This window comes from Ipomoea nil, unplaced genomic scaffold (assembly GCF_001879475.1).
Source record: "Ipomoea nil cultivar Tokyo-kokei standard unplaced genomic scaffold, Asagao_1.1 scaffold1026, whole genome shotgun sequence".
NCBI lineage: Eukaryota > Viridiplantae > Streptophyta > Magnoliopsida > Solanales > Convolvulaceae > Ipomoea > Ipomoea nil.
In genome coordinates, this window is record NW_017617454.1 from 3496059 (window position 1) to 3514308 (window position 18250).

Here is an 18250-nt window from a genome sequence, read left to right on the forward strand (position 1 = left end):
TATTATTGTGGCATGACCATTTTCAATCCCCTGTCAACAAAATCGTTGAAATGCCCTTAAATACGAGGATATTTCGCTCTTTTTTATATTTTACAGAATTTAAAAAGTTTTGAGTGACCAGGAAAACTCGTGGTCATGATCTGAGAATGTGCATAGGAATTTTATCCCACCTTGTGAGTGACTGACCATGATTAAAAAGTCAATAATTATCAAGTCAACAGTAAAATCTAAAATTGTCCCTTAACCTTGGGGTATAAATAGTTAACTATCCACAAAGAGTTGAACAATGTCCATTTTCCTCCTTCCTTCTCCTTCTCTCTCTAGATCCTAGCCAACAGATTTCCTAGATCTTCCACTAGTTTTCAAATCTCCCTTCACAAATTCAAACTTCAATGCACACAGCAACTTTCCAGCTTTAATTTACCAAACATATATTATATACACACACTCTTTATATTTCGAATGCTCATCAATGCACTGAAGCAGCAGTACCGTCTCCGTCGGTTACGCGGGCCAAGTTTAAATTGATTCCGGCATTTTCGATCGTCGGCGGGAGGTGTGGATCGGCGGATGATGACTAAGAGATCAGGTGTAGGGCAGGCGCCGGCGGAGATTAACGGTGGTAATGGAATCGAGGAGTATGCGGCGGATGATGATGAGTTGAGAGATAATGGAGTGGAGTATGAATCGTCGTCGAGAGGGAGCCGATTCAATTTGATCCGGAACGCGGTAGGACTGGCGTCGACTCGCCGGACGTCTAGCCGACAGACATTCATCGACGGCTTGAGAGATCTCTCGCGTGGTCGCGTCATTCTTCCCGATAACAGGTCAGTACATGCATACATTTCTCCCCCGGTGATTATTTGTATTGCAATCTCAACTAGATCATCTTTGATCTTATCATCAAATGCACCAGTATTGCTTCGCAACCAATCCAGTACTAAATACAATATGATGAAAAATTATAAAACTATATGGTTAGATAATAAAGTGAAAAATTATAAAATTATATTGTTAGGTAATACAATGTATTGCTTTAGATTCTAAAACAAGTTATCGTGAAATTAAATGAGTTATTCAGCATTTTTACTTTATTAGATGGATAATGATTACTCACTTGCTGCTTGACACGTGAAGATTTGGTGTATCCAGTAAAATTTTTTATTATTGATAACTGAAATCATTTTTGAGCCATAAGTCAGGACTGATGTTGAGCGTGATTCCCGCCAACGGCTTCATAGGCAGGTAACAGCTGGGCCTAGAGCGCTTTCACAAATTTGACAATTTCATGATATTTTAAATGAAGAAGGCTATCTTATCTCTACAAATCTTTCTTAGTCTAGAAAAAATAAATTTCACATTCACATTATTTAATTTGTAAATCTTTACTATTCACACTACAATCTACAAATTCAATTAACTTTTAAAAGTAGATCTCAATATATTAAAATAATATTATTAATTTATATTAATTACATTTAAATATTAAAAACTAAAAACTAAAAAAACAATTTTTTTTTATAAGAGAAGTACAAAAGCTGCCGCAAAGCTACGACGCGGCAGCTTTTGTACAGGATTTACAAATTTGTAGCAAATTCAAATTTGCAAATCCTATTAACAAAAAAATATATATATAAATGATGTGACAAATGCCACATCATCTTACAAAATGGGTAAATTGACTCGGATAATGTTAGTTTAATACTACATTTATTTCTATTTTTTTACTTAATTTTTTACTCTCTGGTGAAGTGTCATGGTATGATTAATTAAAAAACAAATAAAGAGAATCATTATTTTTATTTATTCACTTATAGGAATATACCCAGCTCTACCTTGTACTGTAACCTAGTTGGATCAGTATCGGATTTCGATGTCGAGAGGAATCATTTCCAACTCGGGCCGACTAGGAACCACGTGGCCTGACCACCTTGCAGAGAACCGACTAGGGCTTGGTTAGTAGCCATATTTCCTAGATCTTGAAACCTTCCCAATCATCTTGGGTCATGACGACTTGGGAAGCCCGACCCCGGCCACTTAGGAGATTAGGTAACAACTCTTCTAGCCTAGCAAAACAAAGGTAAAAAGCAAAGGCGTCAGGAATCTTCGGACATACGTAAGAATCAACAAAGGCCTTCTGTTTGTCTCTCTGCATGAGCCATAGTGTCCCACATGCCGAGCTTCCGGCATGTGTTCCCCAGCTCCTTATTGTGAGGAGGGGCTTTTTGGCATTGAATATCTTTGCATCCTAAGGTTGAGACCCTCTAACGCGCAGTTAAGTAACCCGAGCATTATTACTTAAATCAACAAGCAAACTGAGAAAGGATCTTTATACGATTTGACCCGAATATCTAGCATATTCGTAGGAATTACCGCTACATTATTCACTTTTCTTTACTAAATAATTTTTTTACACATAATGGGAGTTATACTTCATGAATTGAAATACATCTATCATTTTCCTTTTTAAATTTCATTAACCTGGTCCCGTTGCTCGTCGGTGACTAACTACTACTATATCTACTGCGGGTCGTTGTTAGCATGCAGTTGATCACTCTCTGTAAAGGTTAAGGCCAATGTATAAATGTCTAATATTGATAACAAATTAACAATTATAATTGAAAAGTTAATAGGATTTGATACGAGCTATTAATAGACCATCATTTTCTTTTAGTTGCATGCATTAAATGAGTAAATGACAAGAACTACAAGTCCGGCCACCCCTATGTATGAGGAGATAACATTTCATAAGTTTTTAATTTCTTCTTTATATCTGCATAGAGCCGAAGATATAATTATATTTTTGAATGGTAGGAGCCATCTCAGCCAAGTTGATTGATAATTAATTTGATAACTATTGTATAAAATTTTAAGTTTGACTCTAGATGAGAATTATCTATTGGCTATTCATTATAATGTTTTTTTTTATTCTCAACTTTTAATTTTATCTAATCTAATAATTTCTTTAAAGAAGAAATGCACTTTTGTTTCTAAGTTATTTTAAGGTAATCGTAGGATTGTCGTGCTCACTTATTGTTTCTAAATTATAATCAACGTTGTAAACTTCATCTTTTTTTTTTTTTTCCTAACAAGTCATGCCCATTTCTTGTCCCTAAGCTATAATTGGCGTTGCAAATTTCGTCCATCATATTTTGTTAAAAAAATATGAATTTGCAACGTCAATTATAGCTTAGGGGCCATGAATAAGCCCTACAATTATCCTATATTTTAGGAACTAAAAATGCAAATTTTCCTATTCTTAATTTATCAAATTTATAGTCCGGGAATGATATTTCAATTATTTACTCCACAAGTATTTATATTACTAACTCCTAAGACCTACCTTTCCCGCAAAATGGAAGATGCATGTAGTGAAGTGCAAGAGATGACACACTTGAAATAAATTGTAATAGGTTTCGTCGAGCATGGGAGAAGTTCATCCTAGTGTGGGCAATGTACTCGTCATTCTTTACACCAATGGAGTTTGGGTTCTTCAGAGGATTGCCGAGGAAGCTCTTATTCTTGGACATTTGCGGTCAGATAGCTTTCCTGGTTGACATTATCTTGCATTTTTTTGTTGCATATAGAGATAGTCAAACGTATCGGATGGTCTTCAAGCGTACACCTATCGCCCTCCGGTACGTCAGTCCTCATTTTCGTGCAATTTCAATTCCCTCCTGCAATATATATTGCACAAGCTAGCTAAACTAATTAAACCAACCAAGATCAATTAAGCATTTTTATGTTTTTGAGTGTTGTAGGTATCTGAAGTCTTATTTTATCATTGATCTTCTCAGTTGCATGCCTTGGGATATCATCTATAAGGTATTATCCCTTGTTCCACAATACATATACGTCTCTAGCCACATTTTTCTGTTTAAACTGTAACATTAAAATGTTCATCACGTTTGAATTATATATTAATTATCAGGCTTCAGGAAGGAAAGAGGAATTGAGGTATCTTCTTTGGATTCGGTTGAGCCGGGTGCGCATAGTCGATAATTTCTTCCAGAAGCTAGAAAAAGATATTCGGATCAATTATCTGTTTACAAGGATAGTAAAACTCATTGCAGTAGAAATCTATTGCACCCATACAGCAGCCTGCATCTTTTACTACTTGGCCACTACTCTGCCTGAAGACAGAGAAGGCTACACATGGATTGGGAGTTTGAAATTGGGTGACTTTAGCTACTCAAACTTCAGAGAGATTGACATCTGGAAACGCTACACAACTTCTATGTACTTTGCCGTTGTCACCATGGCAACAGTTGGTAATCCATTTATCTCAAAACCTTAACATACTTCAATTTCTTTGCAAATGCTCTTTCTTAATATAATGCAAACTGTTAATAAGAGGATTTTTTTATTTTTTTTATCATCACTTGATGTGTCCTGTGTAAAGGCTTTAACCATATACCTCAGAAATCACATCATGTATCAACAGGCACATGGCTAGCGTAGTTGGTGGATTAGTATGTCTCTTGGAACACATGCCCATTTTGAGGATCTTTAGACTTTATATTGTTATTTTCATTCCTCATTCGGATGAGAACTTATATTCTATGGATAAGCGAACTCTAAAAATTGTTCTGGATATCCGATCTGTAGGAAGTTGAGCACTGACATGGACTTGTAACTCATGAACTGTGGTTGGCATTCCTCAAAGAGTCAAAGCTCATGGTTTTTCTCTTGTGTGTTTCCATGTCAATTGTCAACCTCTACTCTCTCCTTCCATTTTCCCTCTTTCCATCATCACAGTGATTTTCCCTCAGAGTAAGACTCTTTGGGCTGAGGTCCATTGAGTCACAATACTTACCATTTTTACTGGTTGGTTCAACTCAACACCAAACAGTTCCAAGTGGTGGAATTAGGTTGTTTGTCATTAAAAAAAAAGAAGGGAAAAGTGCACAAGCAGAACTTTGTTTTTCTCTTGTAGTTTGATGTGTATAATAGAGAAGGTTGAACTCTATAAATGAGGCTCCACATCCTTCGGGTTGGGGAAGGGGGAAGGAAGATGTGCTCAATCTTACTATTATAATGTAAGATATCAGTCATGCTTTAATTATCTAGTTACATGTAATTGATGATACCATTTTTGGGGGGTGTTTGCAGGATATGGAGACATACATGCAGTCAATCTTAGAGAAATGATATTTGTCATGATTTATGTCTCCTTTGACATGGTTCTTGGTGCCTATCTTATTGGTAATATGACGGCACTAATTGTAAAAGGATCAAAGACTGTAAGATACAGGGATAAGATGACAGATCTAATAAAGTTTGTGAACAGAAACAAACTTGGAAGGGATATCCGTAGTCAAATTAAAAGTCACTTGCGTTTACAGTATGAAAGTAGTTACACTGATGCAGCTGTTCTCCAGGATATCCCTGTCTCCATACGTGCCAAGGTAATGAGATAGAAACAATCTTCATGTAACTTGTTTGTTATTTCTTTGCTCTTATTGGCATGGAAGTTCCTAGTCAATATATCATTCTTTCACAGATTATGCTCACATCCACCATCAGTATTGTATAATGGATATTTATCACTTCTGCAGATTTCACAGTCTCTATACCAGTCTTATATTGAAAATATCCCTCTTTTGAAAGGGTGCTCCTCAGAGTTAATCAATCAGATTGTAAGTCATTTATTCTTTATTAAAAAAAATTATTCCATTTTGAATTCAGACATTCAGTTTACTACTTTACTATTGAATTAAAATAACTGTTTACTATTATTATTTCTAAAGTATCGTTTTCTGATATATTTATAAATCTTGGGCTCTTGTTTTACTTGCTACAGCATAAGCATTTTCTATCCATTCTTTTGTTGTCTTCTCTATTTCCTTAGCTAGTTTAAACTCTAAATTGCATGAACCAAACAGAACAAGAAGAATGAGATGTTACTTGTGCAGTTGTGTTTGGCATGAACTATATAATTATTACGTCCATAATGAAATTGTTACAGTACTTTTAAGACAAAGATTTACATTGAAATTGTTATTTTTGTTATATAGGCAATTAAAGTCCATGAAGAATTTTTCCTTCCAGGAGAAGTGATTATGGAACAGGGAAACGTAATAGACCAACTTTATTTCGTCTGCCATGGTTTGTTGGTAAAATGCTTCACCCTCTATGTCTCTTAACACCCACTCTACATTATTATCTTCTTCTTTCTAGTGTACTGTGTATTATGATTCTTTTTACTAGTACCATAACTGTTTATCCTGTAATAGTACACAGTTTTTAGTGTTTGGATATTGATAGTGGCTTTGAGGTTTTTTCTTTGTGTTGAAAAAGTCCTTACAGGGGATAACATAAAAATTTGTCTGTCTCTATTTGACTAAAATGCTTTGGGTACTGGTTAAACTTGTCATCTTTTGGTTCTCTATATGACTCACGATTCAAACTTCTTAGAGTGGTTAGGTAATAAAAATTGTAATTTTTAATACAGGAGGAAGTTGGCATTGAGAAAGATGGATCAGAAGAGACAGTGGCCAGTCTAGAGCCCAATAGCTCATTTGGTGAAGTTTCCATTCTTTGCAACATCCCCCAACCATATACAGTTCGTGTTCGTGAACTATGCAGACTCTTACGGATTGATAAACAGTCATTCTCCAATATTCTTGACATTTTTTTTCATGATGGCAGAAGAATCTTGAATAACTTGTTAGAGGTAATGTTGTTACCTGCTTTTGATCTTTTGTTCAGTTGCACAATTCAACCAGCAGTACTTACAAATATTTGGCAACTTAGTTCTAAGTATCTGTTCGCTATTTTTCATTTATGAACTTATGCTGCAAACATCCAGTACCTAAAAGACATTTGGATCTCAGGGAAAGGAGTCTAATACTCGCATTAAACAATTGGAATCTGATGTCTCATTTCATATTGGGAAGCAAGAGGCGGAACTTGCTTTGAAAGTCAATAACACAGCTTTTCATGGTGATCTGCATCAGCTTAAAAGTCTCATTAGAGCTGGAGCTGACCCCAACAACAAAGATTATGATGGAAGATCCCCCCTGGTATGAGTTTAGCCAACACATTATAAGAATAAGATTGAAGTTTTTCCTAAACAGATTATTGAAATGAGCTATTTCACTTAATAAGATGGTTTTCCCAGCATCTTGCTGCATCTACAGGGTATGAAGCTATTGCTCTTTACCTTATCCAACAAGGTGTTGATCTTAATGCACCAGGTACATTTCTTGAGTGTTAACTGTGGTTCAATTGGAGGAAGCTTGGTTTTGTATTACACCGAAGAATTTACAGTATGTAATATTTCATGAACAGATAACTTTGGGAATACACCTTTACTTGAAGCCATCAAGAATGGACATGACCGTGTTGCTTCAGTGCTTGTTAAAGAAGGTGCGAGTTTGAAGATTGAGAATGCGGGTAGCTTCTTATGTGAGATTGTTGTTAGGGGGGATTCTGATATTTTACGAAGGCTATTATCCTATGGTGTTGATCCAAACTCCAAAGACTATGATCACCGGACGCCTCTTCATGTAGCTGCTTCTCAGGGTTTATATTCAATGGCAAAGCTGCTTCTAGGAGCTGGTGCTTCTGTTTTCTCAAAGGACAGGTAGGTGCCATTCAATTCATTCTTCAATATAATTCCACACTCAAATTACATCTGATCTCCACATCAGTATTATATTATATATACTCTTTGAAAATTTTGCCATAATTAGGATGATGCATGCATGCATGCTTGAGGAAGCTAAGCTGTAGCTTTGCCTTGAGTTCAAACATTATATTATATGTAATATGTATTATTTGGTGGTTACGTTACGTTGCAGATGGGGAAATACTCCAGTTGATGGAGCAAGAACAAGCGGGAACAAGCAGCTGATTGACCTTCTGGAAGAAGCAACATCTGCTAAACTCTCTGAATTTCCTGGATACTATGAAGATAGTGCAGGTATTTCTTATCAATATAAGTTAATTATGAAAAGAAAAAAGTCAAGATTAAATTCAAAATATTAATGACGGTCAATTATATTTGTTTTTCATTTTCACTTGTGATTAGAAAAAACACACCGAAGAAAATGCACAGTATTTCCTTTTCACCCATGGGAGCCAAAGGATGCTATGAGAAAGCATGGAGTTGTACTTTGGGTTCCGCAGAGTATTAAAGAGCTGGTAGAAATAGCATCAACGCAGCTTCAACTTACTTCTGCCTCATGTATACTAACAGAAGATGGAGGTAAAATTCTAGATACAGATATGATTTCTGATGGACAAAAGCTGTATTTGATCACCACTGAAACACAATGAAATTTCATTCCCCCGTCCCTGTAAATAGGTTATCCTTAGCATGTAAGCTATTATGTTGTTACACGTACACATTGAGTGCAAATAAACAAAAATGGTTAGACCTCATAGTTCCTAGTTGCCAGAGGGGGAAACTTATTCTTTTTTGGTTAATATTCACAAGTTTATATCAATAATATAGTTTTATACATGTTTGATTTTATATATGCTTTTCAATAGTTTTTGCATTTGTATTGTTGGCTTGGATTGGTATTTCTCTTTAACGCAATTAAAAGTGTTTTGAATTGTGTAAAATAAATATATAACTTATTAATTAGTTGTGGTCACGACTCACGAATCAATTCAAAATTAAACTAGCTATGAACTCGGCTAGAACTAGCATGCCTTAAGTTTATAAAATTTCAAGTCTGGCTCAGAGTTAGATGAGGACTTATAAGACTGGTCTTGAATTTATAACTTTTTAGTTTATGAAATGATTGTATCTACTACCTTCTTTGTCACATTTTACATGTCATGTTTACAATCCATTGATTAAATAAATTATTTTTTCTTTGCTTAATATATATATATATATATATATATATATATATATATATTTTGTATTTTATAGTAGCTTTATATACCCTGTGTATAAATTTTATATACTAATATTAACTTCTTTTTTTGAAATAATATACTAATATTAAACTAAATATTATGAAAATTTAAATTCAAAATAACTTTAGTCAAACCTGGTTAATTAAGCTATACACATAAAATGAGAGAAAGGGAGTTATTTTATTAGGAGGGAAGATGCTTTTAAATAAATTTTTAGCTTATTAGTGTAATTTTAAAATTTTAAATATATGAAAGTTAATAAATCTGAATTGATTAAATAAGATTAAAGAGGAGTGAAGAAGAGAAGTCCGAAAAATAAAATTGAAAAAGAAAAGAGAAAAGTAAGTTGAAATGAAAGAAAGGAGTTAAAAAAAAAATAAAAAAGAAAAAAAAAAAGGAAAGAAATATTGATAATATGCCAAATCCAAACTTGTTCATGTCATTCAGTTTCAAGTCGCCACATCTCGGAGAATCCCAACAGGCAGTCAATGGTGCAGTCAATGATTCAACAGTCAAACCGTCCCTGCCCATTATGCCCCTAGTTCAAATTTCCGATTACTATGACGCAAAGGGTTATTTCCGTCAAAACGAACTCAAAACCTCCAGGTCGAGCGCCAAATAGCAGCAGCCACCCACCATTTTGAAACTTAAGTCAACATAACGAACTCTGAAACTGAACCCATTTACGAATTACGATCGTCTTCGTTTTTCTGCATGCAAAGATTTTGAGAACTGTAAAATCTTGAATCCCTTAATCGGAAGCTGGAAAAATGTCGCCACCGATTCTAGAAGCTTTCAAGAAGAGGAAGAAAACTCCCAAGTTCTTCGGCCTCCACAGTTTTGCAGAGGCGGGGTACCCCATTTTCCCCACCGGCCCATTTGTCGACAACATCCGATTCTTCCTTCAAGAATGCGCCGAGCTTGAGGATTACGAAGTTGAAAGAATGCCCATCTGGATTACATTTCTGGTCCATGAAAGCAGGGGTTTTGCAGCTCCTCTCTACACCATTGAAGAGACCGTCAATCGCTCGTCCCACCAAGTCTGCAACCACTGCCGATATGCCGGTAAGGCCCAGTCCTTATATTCTTCAATTTCGTTTCCCTTTTGTTGATTGCTGAAATTGGTTTTGGGAATTGAGGTTTTAGCTTCATTGTATTTTGTTTGTTCTAGGGTTAATGGGGATATGGGAACTGTATTTCAGGTTGGAGCCAACATTTAGTGTCGAAAAGGAAGTATCATTTTATAATTCCTATCGATGATGAATGGAATCAGCCGCTGACTGAAGGTGTTCTGGATCTTCAAACCCATCTCCTTCACGGGATGATCCACTGTAATGGGTTTGGCCATTTGCTCTGCGTTAATGGAATAGAAGGCGGGTCAAAATTCCTGTGTGGTAGAGAAATAATGGACTTATGGGATCGTATCTGTACTAATCTTCAAGCTCGGTATGAAAAAACTTCCTTCAATTATAGTTATGAAACGATTAATTAGTATTTGAATTTGATATATTGAATTGTTCTTATTGGGTTCCAGCAACATTTCTGTTGAGGATCTGTCTAAGAAACACTCGATGGATCTGAGGCTACTCTACGGTGTTGCATACGGTCACTCGTGGTTCGGGAGATGGGGATACAGATTTGGGCGTGGATGTTTCGGAGTGATGGAGCATGATTATGAAAGAGCAATACAAACCCTGAGCTCCTTAGAGCTTGATCATGTTGTTGATGATTTCAATCTCTCCAGAAATGGTGTTGAGATTAGGCAAATAATTTTATCTTACAGAAACCTCAGTCGAACTCAGCTGTCCACTCTTCGGGATCTATTCAGATTCATGCTCTCTCTCAAGTCAAAAGCTCCAGCCCTTCCAACAGTAAGACCGTGTTCTTCAAAGCGCTTGATCAGGACCACTATTCCGAGTAAGCCTTTGGGGAAGGACCGATCAGGTAGGTGCAGAAAGTTTGTGAATCTCGCGGCATGTATGGATAGCAGATGGCCGTTGAGAAGGCTGGAATTCACAGCTAATGTGATTGTCGATGCATTGAAAGAGAAGAAACAAGAGAATAATAAATCGGGCAGTTATGGGATGACTAGGCAAGAGGTACGAGATGCTGCACGTGTCCACATTGGGGATACCGGGCTGATTGATCATGTTCTCAAGTCAATGAATAATGTGATTGTTGGTAGCTATGTTGTGCACCGTGCTGTGAATAGAGCCACGAGGGTGCTGGAGTACACGCTCCAAGAACTCAAGAATCGCGATCAGACTGATCAGGAAAGAGTTCTAGTTCCTGAGCCGGATAAACCGGCTTCACTTACTGCAGTGCCTCCGGTTGATGTTTTTGGAGATGTTTTTTGTCTCTACTCTAACGTACTCTTGGGCTATAAAGAATCCGACGTTGTAAGCCTTGCTGCTCAAACTATTCTCGATACCAAGCATTTCGTGAAGGAATGGCCTTTCAGAGATGAGCTCGACGACTTGCTGAGATTCATTTGCATAGTAGTGCCAAGCTCAATTGACATGGAAACAGTACTGCCTAAGGGCATAATCCCGAAAGAGCACATTGTGGTTCCTCTGCATTCAACAATTGGCGATCTGAAACTAGCTATACAGGCTGCAATGAGGGACACTTACTGTGCCATGGAGGAATTTGTAGTGACAGACATCAAGGGGTTGGAGGGAGTCGGGGACGATGAAGTAATTTTTGGCATCGTTGAGTCCGGTACACAACTTTTCATGAAGGGTTTGGGGTTGGCTTTTGCGGGTGACCTGAAGTTTGAGGATAGAGCTCATAACTGGACAGTCAAGTGCAAGTGCGGGGCTCGAGATGATGACGGGGAGAGGATGATTTCGTGCGATGTATGCGAGATATGGCAACATACTCGGTGTGTTGGGATTAAGGACGATAAGGCTGTGCCACCATTGTTCGTGTGCGAGGTATGTTGTGGTAGACTCGCTCCAACAAGAACACTCGGTGGGTTTGAACTTGGTTGCCATGAAACTGCCCTCATTCCTTGGCAAGTTGAGGCTGATACTGCACTCTACTTCTGAATGTACGTTTTACTTGTATAGCTTTTTATTCTGCTATTGTTAGTCCTTTCTTTTTGTGGTCATCTGTTCTGTTCTGGACAATTGTGTAAAGCAAAAAGGATTCAAGAAAACAATTCAAGGATAATGTTTGTAATCATGCATATATGATAAACCAACTTCTTTTTCTGAAAATATGCCTCAGTTAGCTTTTGTTGGTAAATGACTGTTAGCTGATTGTGTTAATTAGAGGGTATAACTAAGTTGATAACATTAGCTGTTGTAAAAAAGTGTTAGCTGATAGCTGTTTGGTATAATTTCTTTTCTGAAAAAGTTGTTTGGAGTAGTTTTTTGAGTTTTAGCATTTTGAAATTGCAAAAAGCTAATTAACCAAACAATTATATTGATATTTTAACTAAATCAAACAATTAACAGTGGTCAAATAAGCCAAAATTGGCCTATAGACCAACTTTTTGGGACAATGTCACCAAGAATTGTTCAATGGCTTCTCCAACAGAGCTGAAAGGTACATTTCATTGAGCTCTGGGCCTCTATCCATCTTCCTGCCCACCACCCACTTCACCTTGCTGAATCCAATGCTCTCAATCAATGGCGTATAAACCTTCTCCAGCTGCTCCCCCACGCAGAAGAAATGGTCAAGCCAGAACAGCCCACCGGGGCGAAGAACCCGATAGATATCGAAGAACATGAAGTGCAGCAGCGTTGTGGGAATCCAGTTGCTGAGAACATGCATGGAGTGCACAATATCCAGCGTGTTGTCGAAGAAGGGAAGTCTCTGGGAAATGCTTAGATACAATGGTATAACCCCTCTTGATGCTATAAACGAATTGAAAGGACCATTGAGGTTCATGGAAGTTGTCACGATTGTAATGTTTCTGTCTCTCATTCTTACAGCAAATGTCGCCACTCCCCCTCCAATGTCGAGGCCTATTCTTATCGTGCCGGGTTTTTTCACTGCAAGAACTTCGTCAATGGAGAAATCCAGGCCGGCGCCGGCGCCGGAGCTCGCCCAGCGAGCTTTTTCGCGGCCGTTGAGATCAAAGCAGTCTTTACAATCGTCAAAGCCTTTCTGGGTTTTCATGCGATTGATGAGACATGAGTAGCTTTTACATTTATATGCGGTCCAGACGACGCTGGAATCGGATGGAGTGGTCCATAGGCTTTCCGGGAGAGGGTAAGGCTCGGCGTATTCCTTCGGCGCCGCCGGGCGGCATCGCCGGCGAGGGAGAGGCTCGCAGCCTTTGAGAAGAAGCTTCTGCGCTAGGAGCTCGTCGTCCGGGCAGGAGCCGTTGACTTGGTACGACATGAAGCGGCGAAGTTCGTCGGGAAAATCGGTGCACGGCCGGCCAACTGGGGGGTTGATGTTGTCGGAGTCGAAGTTTGTGTTGAACCCAAATGGAAGCTCCTGCGGAGACGTGAAAGCGAGGAACTCCGGCGGGAGGTCTGAATCTTCAGCCGGAGAGTCATCGGATTCTTGAACAGAGTTCGTAGGTGCTGGTAAAGCAGAGTTCTTCACTGCAGATTTGGGTGCAATAGTGCTTTGTTGATCATATAGATAACAAGAAGGATTAAAGGTGGTGGCAATGAAAAAGGTGAGAAGATTGGAGGAGAGAAGAAGGATGAGATAGAAAAAATTGCAGGAAAAGGACTTGTGTTTATGAGGAGAATCCATAAATCCCACTTGGATCAATAGCTTAAAGTTGAAGAAGATCAGATCTGCAGGCGTGCTGAAGTTGTTAGCCTATGTATATATATATATATATACATATATTATATTCCTTCCGGCCCATTTTATGTGTTGGTTCTCTCCGTTCCATATAAATATCAAGTAGGACAGATAAAATGGGACTGATGAAAATGTTATATAATTCACATATTCTATAATGATTATATATATATTTGTGTTGGTTCTCTCCGTTCCATATTTGTGATCAACTGGCACTAGATGCTACCTTTCTCCACCCCTACCATCTTAGTCCTAACATGTGTTATTAATTCGAGTTTAGACTTTTTACTTAAGCACACATATCAGTAAATCTTCGAATCTTACAATTATATTATAAACTAAACGGTATAGTTTTTAGAATGAATAATTTTATCATTTTGGGGTTGGTATGTGAAGAAAAGAAGTATCGTGATCTGTGGCATGGTTGAAATGTCAACAATGGGGGATGCTCGATGAAATCTGATCTGCATGAGAAGAGAATTGAATAATTTAATTATTCCAAGAAATGAGGTTTAGTCTGTTTTACATTAAATTAATCTAGTATGTATGTATGTATGTATTTGGCTTCAGATTTAAGGTTGACAAAATGTTTGGTACGCTGTCTTGAAGCGTGATGATGAAGAATACATATTTTGCGGGATGATCCATGTGATATGTGAATGTGAATTCCCAATTTTTCAATGCTCTTGGAATTGAAGTCGCATAGATCCCTGCAAGTTTTAGGATTCACGTTTTTTTTTTTTGTTTTTTTGTTTTTTTGTTTTTTTTTTTGTTTTTATTTTTAATACTTAAATGTTTTTTAATTAGGCCAGAATATATTGAACTTTATAAACTTGTCACATGGTCATAAGGAGGTAAATCGAACCTACTTAGTTTTAATTTTTTTTTCCTTTTATTTTTTGTACTAAATGAGTTGAATAATACAAAAGATTGCACTCTAATCTCGAGAGTTTCGCTATTCTTATGAAAATATAACTAACTTTTCTAATGAAAATTTGTGAGGTTTACAAACGATTTGTACGGGTAATTGTTTCAATAACACTTAAGTTGAATAATTTTCCTTTTTGGTACCATAGATTTCTTCGATTACACATTTTTGTACCTTCAAGTGCAGAATTTGATCTTCAAATGCACACTTTTGTGCCTTCAAGTACATGGTTTTGAGCTTTCAAATGAACATTTCGTATAGAATTTCTTTTAAAAGAGTCATTAATCATCCTTATCTGCATTTTCGCGCCTAATCCTAAACTTTTATATATATATATATATATATATATATATATATATATATATATATATATATATAGTGAAAGGTTCCCGTGTGGTTGTGCGGTTATTAATGTGCGTGAGATTTGTACTCAATGTGCGTGAGTGTTATGCCTAATGTGTCTGAGATTTGTACTTAATGTGCGTGAATGTGTAAAATGCAACAGAAAATACGCATCTAATCCTAAACCTATATATATATATATATATATAAACCTTATATATATATATACTCATGATTTTTTACAAAGTAGTATTTGTTCTATACTTTTTTAAACATTTTTAGCCCAAAAAATCTAAGCCCCATCATTAAATTCAAATTTATCCATTCACTTAAAATGGTAATTGAGATGTCATCATATTATATGTTAGTATGTTAGTTGGTACGGGGCATGAGTTTAATAATATGCATGCGATTTGAATAAAAGTTGCCTTAATCTCTTAAATTTGAGTGTATAAATTAGTAAACGGGCATTAGATTTGGGAAAATTTTCGTCTTATGGAATATAATATGATTGTGTATAAGGGTATATATTAGTAAATTTTATTATTGTGTAATAACTTGTAAATTATAGGTAAATTGAATTAGTCATTTATTATTATTATTATTATTATTATTATTATTATTATTATTATTATTATTATTATTATTATTATTATTATTATTATTATTAAAACTTGCCTAATTATTGAAGAACGTAAATATGTATCTCTATAAAAATGTTATTTTTTCAAAGTAAAATTAGCAAAATGCATACAAATTTGAAAATTTTATACATAATTTTACACGTACTAAATTGGTCTTGTTTAAATAACTATTAGTGGATTTTACTGATTCAAATATTTATAGTTCATGAATATTTAATCTAAAATTTAATAAGCATTCAAAAAAAAAAAATCTAAAATTTAATAAGAGGCAATTATGTTAGTCCTTAATGAAATGAAAATTATGTTGGTAGTATAGTTGTATTAAGTGTTTGTTCTTTATGTTATTTGTGTTGTGTTTTTTTTTTGCAATTTTTTTTTCTATTTTACTTTTTCTATTTTTTTTTTTACATTTATTCTAACATTAGTTCTTAACTAGAATTAAAAATATGTTAGTGATATTAGTGTATTAAATGTTTTTATTTGGTGTTCTTTGTATTGTACATTTATTTATTTATTATTTGTTTTTGAAACACTCATGCATGATTTCTTACTTTCTCAAACTTTTTCAGCACAAAGAATCAATGCCTTATTACCATTCACCAGAGTTTAATCTTGTGATCACCCATTTTGAATGTAATAGAGATGTCATCACACTACATAATAGTTGACTTGTATTGTACATTTATAATTTCTTACCAAGTTTACCTTCAATATTTTTTATTTTTTTTTCATTTTGTTAGTTTTACCAGCGCTATGTAAAATAGAGGCAATATAATTGCATACATATGTGTATATGTAGTTTCTATAAATATAATATAATTTAATAATAATTTTAATGAATGCATGAATAATGTGTATCTATTTTTATATGATTTTCTTATTTAAAAATTTAATTTTTAAAAATAAAATCTCACCCTTTTTTTAGAGAAAGAGTTTAGTTTTTCCACTACTGGAAATTATGGAATTTCCGACCACCTGAAAGTGTCTTAAATCAATTCAAAAGCAAAAAGTGGTCGGAAATAGCAACAAAAGTTTTTCCGAATACCAAAAGTAGTCGGAACAAGACTTTTGACTTGATTTAGGATCACATTCAGGTGGTCGGAAATTTCATAATTTCCAACCGTGTTCATTTGTATCTTATTTGATGTGTGGAACATATGCATCATTGATTTATTGTCAACAAAATATTTCAATTTCATTTATTATGATATCGATATAAAAATCTAATTATAATAGAATAAATAATAAGAAAAACTAATTGTATTTGTTAAAAGTTATTTTTTTTTTTGAAACACAATACCTACTATGTTCAATGTATTTTTAAAAAAATTATACTAGATTATAATATTTATGATCATCAAAAATTAAAATTTTATCTTCAAATATTTATAAGATTTATGTCTTTATTTCTTTATTTATTTTGATAATTTAATTTCACTATCTAGTTGGTGTTCATGGGACATTATTCAATCGTACAGACTACAGAGTGTAAATTTACAATTACTTAATAGTTGTATAAAATTACATTAACTTTTGCAAAAGTTGTAAATGTGAAAAATAATATATATATATATATATATATATATATTTTTTTTTTTTTTTCTTTTTTTTTTTTCATTTAATCATTGACATATTCTAAAACCGCATGCAGCATGCTTCTATTATACTCCATGTGTTAAAATAAAAGCCTGTTATGCCACAACGAGATGGCCCATATCCAATATGATTGAATACTATGTCCAGCCCACCTCTTTTGAAACCAATCGTTATGCCATGAAACCGTGTTCACCGTCCATGGTGAATAGAGTCCCAAACAGTAACGGTGCCTACGGGCATCGTTATCTTTCATCAATCTTTTTTTTTTTTTTAATTAACAGCGCGACTTTTTTTCTTCATATTCACATTTTGCGGTTTCACTTCCTCTTCGCGCAAGTTTCTTCAACATTCATAAATTATGAATGTGCAGACATGAATTTATGAATGTGCAGTTATGAAATTATGAATTTTCTGTTATGAGATTATGAATTTTCTGTTATGAGATTATGAATGTACAGAAAATTCATAATTACATAACTGTAAGTTCATAATCTCATAACAGAAAATTTATAATTTAATAAATGTTTTTCTTTTATGAGATTATGAATGTACAGAAAATTCATAATTACATAATTGTAAATTTATAATCTCATAACAAAAAATTCATAATTTAATAAATGTAAATTCATAATATGAACATAGAATGCAAAACGCCGTTAACATCAAATTAACTTATTTTATTTTATTTTTCGGTAAAAACGATGTCGTTTGGGACCATATTCACAAAGCATGGTGAACATGTTTTCACGGCATAATTTGCGTTTTGAAACTATTGTAAAAAAAGTTGCCAATTTATATCGTGCACCACGGCGCACATAGCTATGTGCGCCCAGGCACAAAACGTGCGCATTTCATGCTGACGTCACTCTGTCCGTCCGAACAGATCAAACTCCATTATGTGTATTCAGTTAAAAATTTATGTGTATTGTGTTATGAGTTTATGTGTATTCAGTTAAGTGTTTATGTGTATTATGTTAACCAAACCTCATTATGTGTATTCAGTTAACAGTTTATGTGTATTGTGTTATGAGTTTATGTGTATTCAGTTAAAAATTTATGTATATTATGTTAGCCAAACCCCATTACGTGT

General features: G+C 34.9%; 3 protein-coding genes across 5 annotated transcripts; 2 read left to right on the plus strand and 1 right to left on the minus strand.

The window, feature by feature from the left end:
- The first annotated feature begins 279 nt into the window (after window positions 1-279).
- On the plus strand, window positions 280-8390 carry LOC109180158 (potassium channel SKOR-like). 2 transcript variants are annotated; one of them, XM_019329631.1, is made up of 13 exons: window positions 280-827; window positions 3414-3638; window positions 3762-3825; window positions 3932-4271; window positions 5113-5408; window positions 5559-5639; window positions 6018-6116; window positions 6455-6676; window positions 6837-7025; window positions 7124-7199; window positions 7294-7588; window positions 7806-7927; window positions 8036-8390. In XM_019329631.1, the coding sequence occupies exons 1-13, from the start codon at window positions 571-573 to the stop codon at window positions 8281-8283; spliced, it is 2514 nt and encodes an 837-aa protein (XP_019185176.1). In that variant the 5' UTR covers window positions 280-570; the 3' UTR covers window positions 8284-8390. The 2 variants fall into 2 exon arrangements, with proteins under 2 accessions (XP_019185176.1, XP_019185177.1); XM_019329632.1 differs by having other exon boundaries at window positions 740-827; window positions 3414-3535; window positions 3798-3825.
- Window positions 8391-9285: 895 nt separating this feature from the next.
- Window positions 9286-11992, plus strand: LOC109180189 (PHD finger protein MALE MEIOCYTE DEATH 1). The gene is made up of 3 exons (XM_019329677.1): window positions 9286-9942; window positions 10080-10323; window positions 10412-11992. The coding sequence occupies exons 1-3, from the start codon at window positions 9648-9650 to the stop codon at window positions 11925-11927; spliced, it is 2055 nt and encodes a 684-aa protein (XP_019185222.1). The 5' UTR covers window positions 9286-9647; the 3' UTR covers window positions 11928-11992.
- Window positions 11993-12385: 393 nt separating this feature from the next.
- On the minus strand, window positions 12386-13652 carry LOC109180266 (probable methyltransferase PMT19). Of its 2 annotated transcripts, XM_019329758.1 has the most exons (2): window positions 13443-13651; window positions 12386-13409 (listed from the first exon to the last, which is right to left on the minus strand). In XM_019329758.1, exons 1-2 carry the CDS (start codon window positions 13594-13596, stop codon window positions 12388-12390), a joined length of 1176 nt encoding a protein of 391 aa, XP_019185303.1. In that variant the 5' UTR covers window positions 13597-13651; the 3' UTR covers window positions 12386-12387. The 2 variants fall into 2 exon arrangements, with proteins under 2 accessions (XP_019185303.1, XP_019185302.1); XM_019329757.1 differs by having other exon boundaries at window positions 12386-13652.
- Window positions 13653-18250: the final 4598 nt, after the last annotated feature.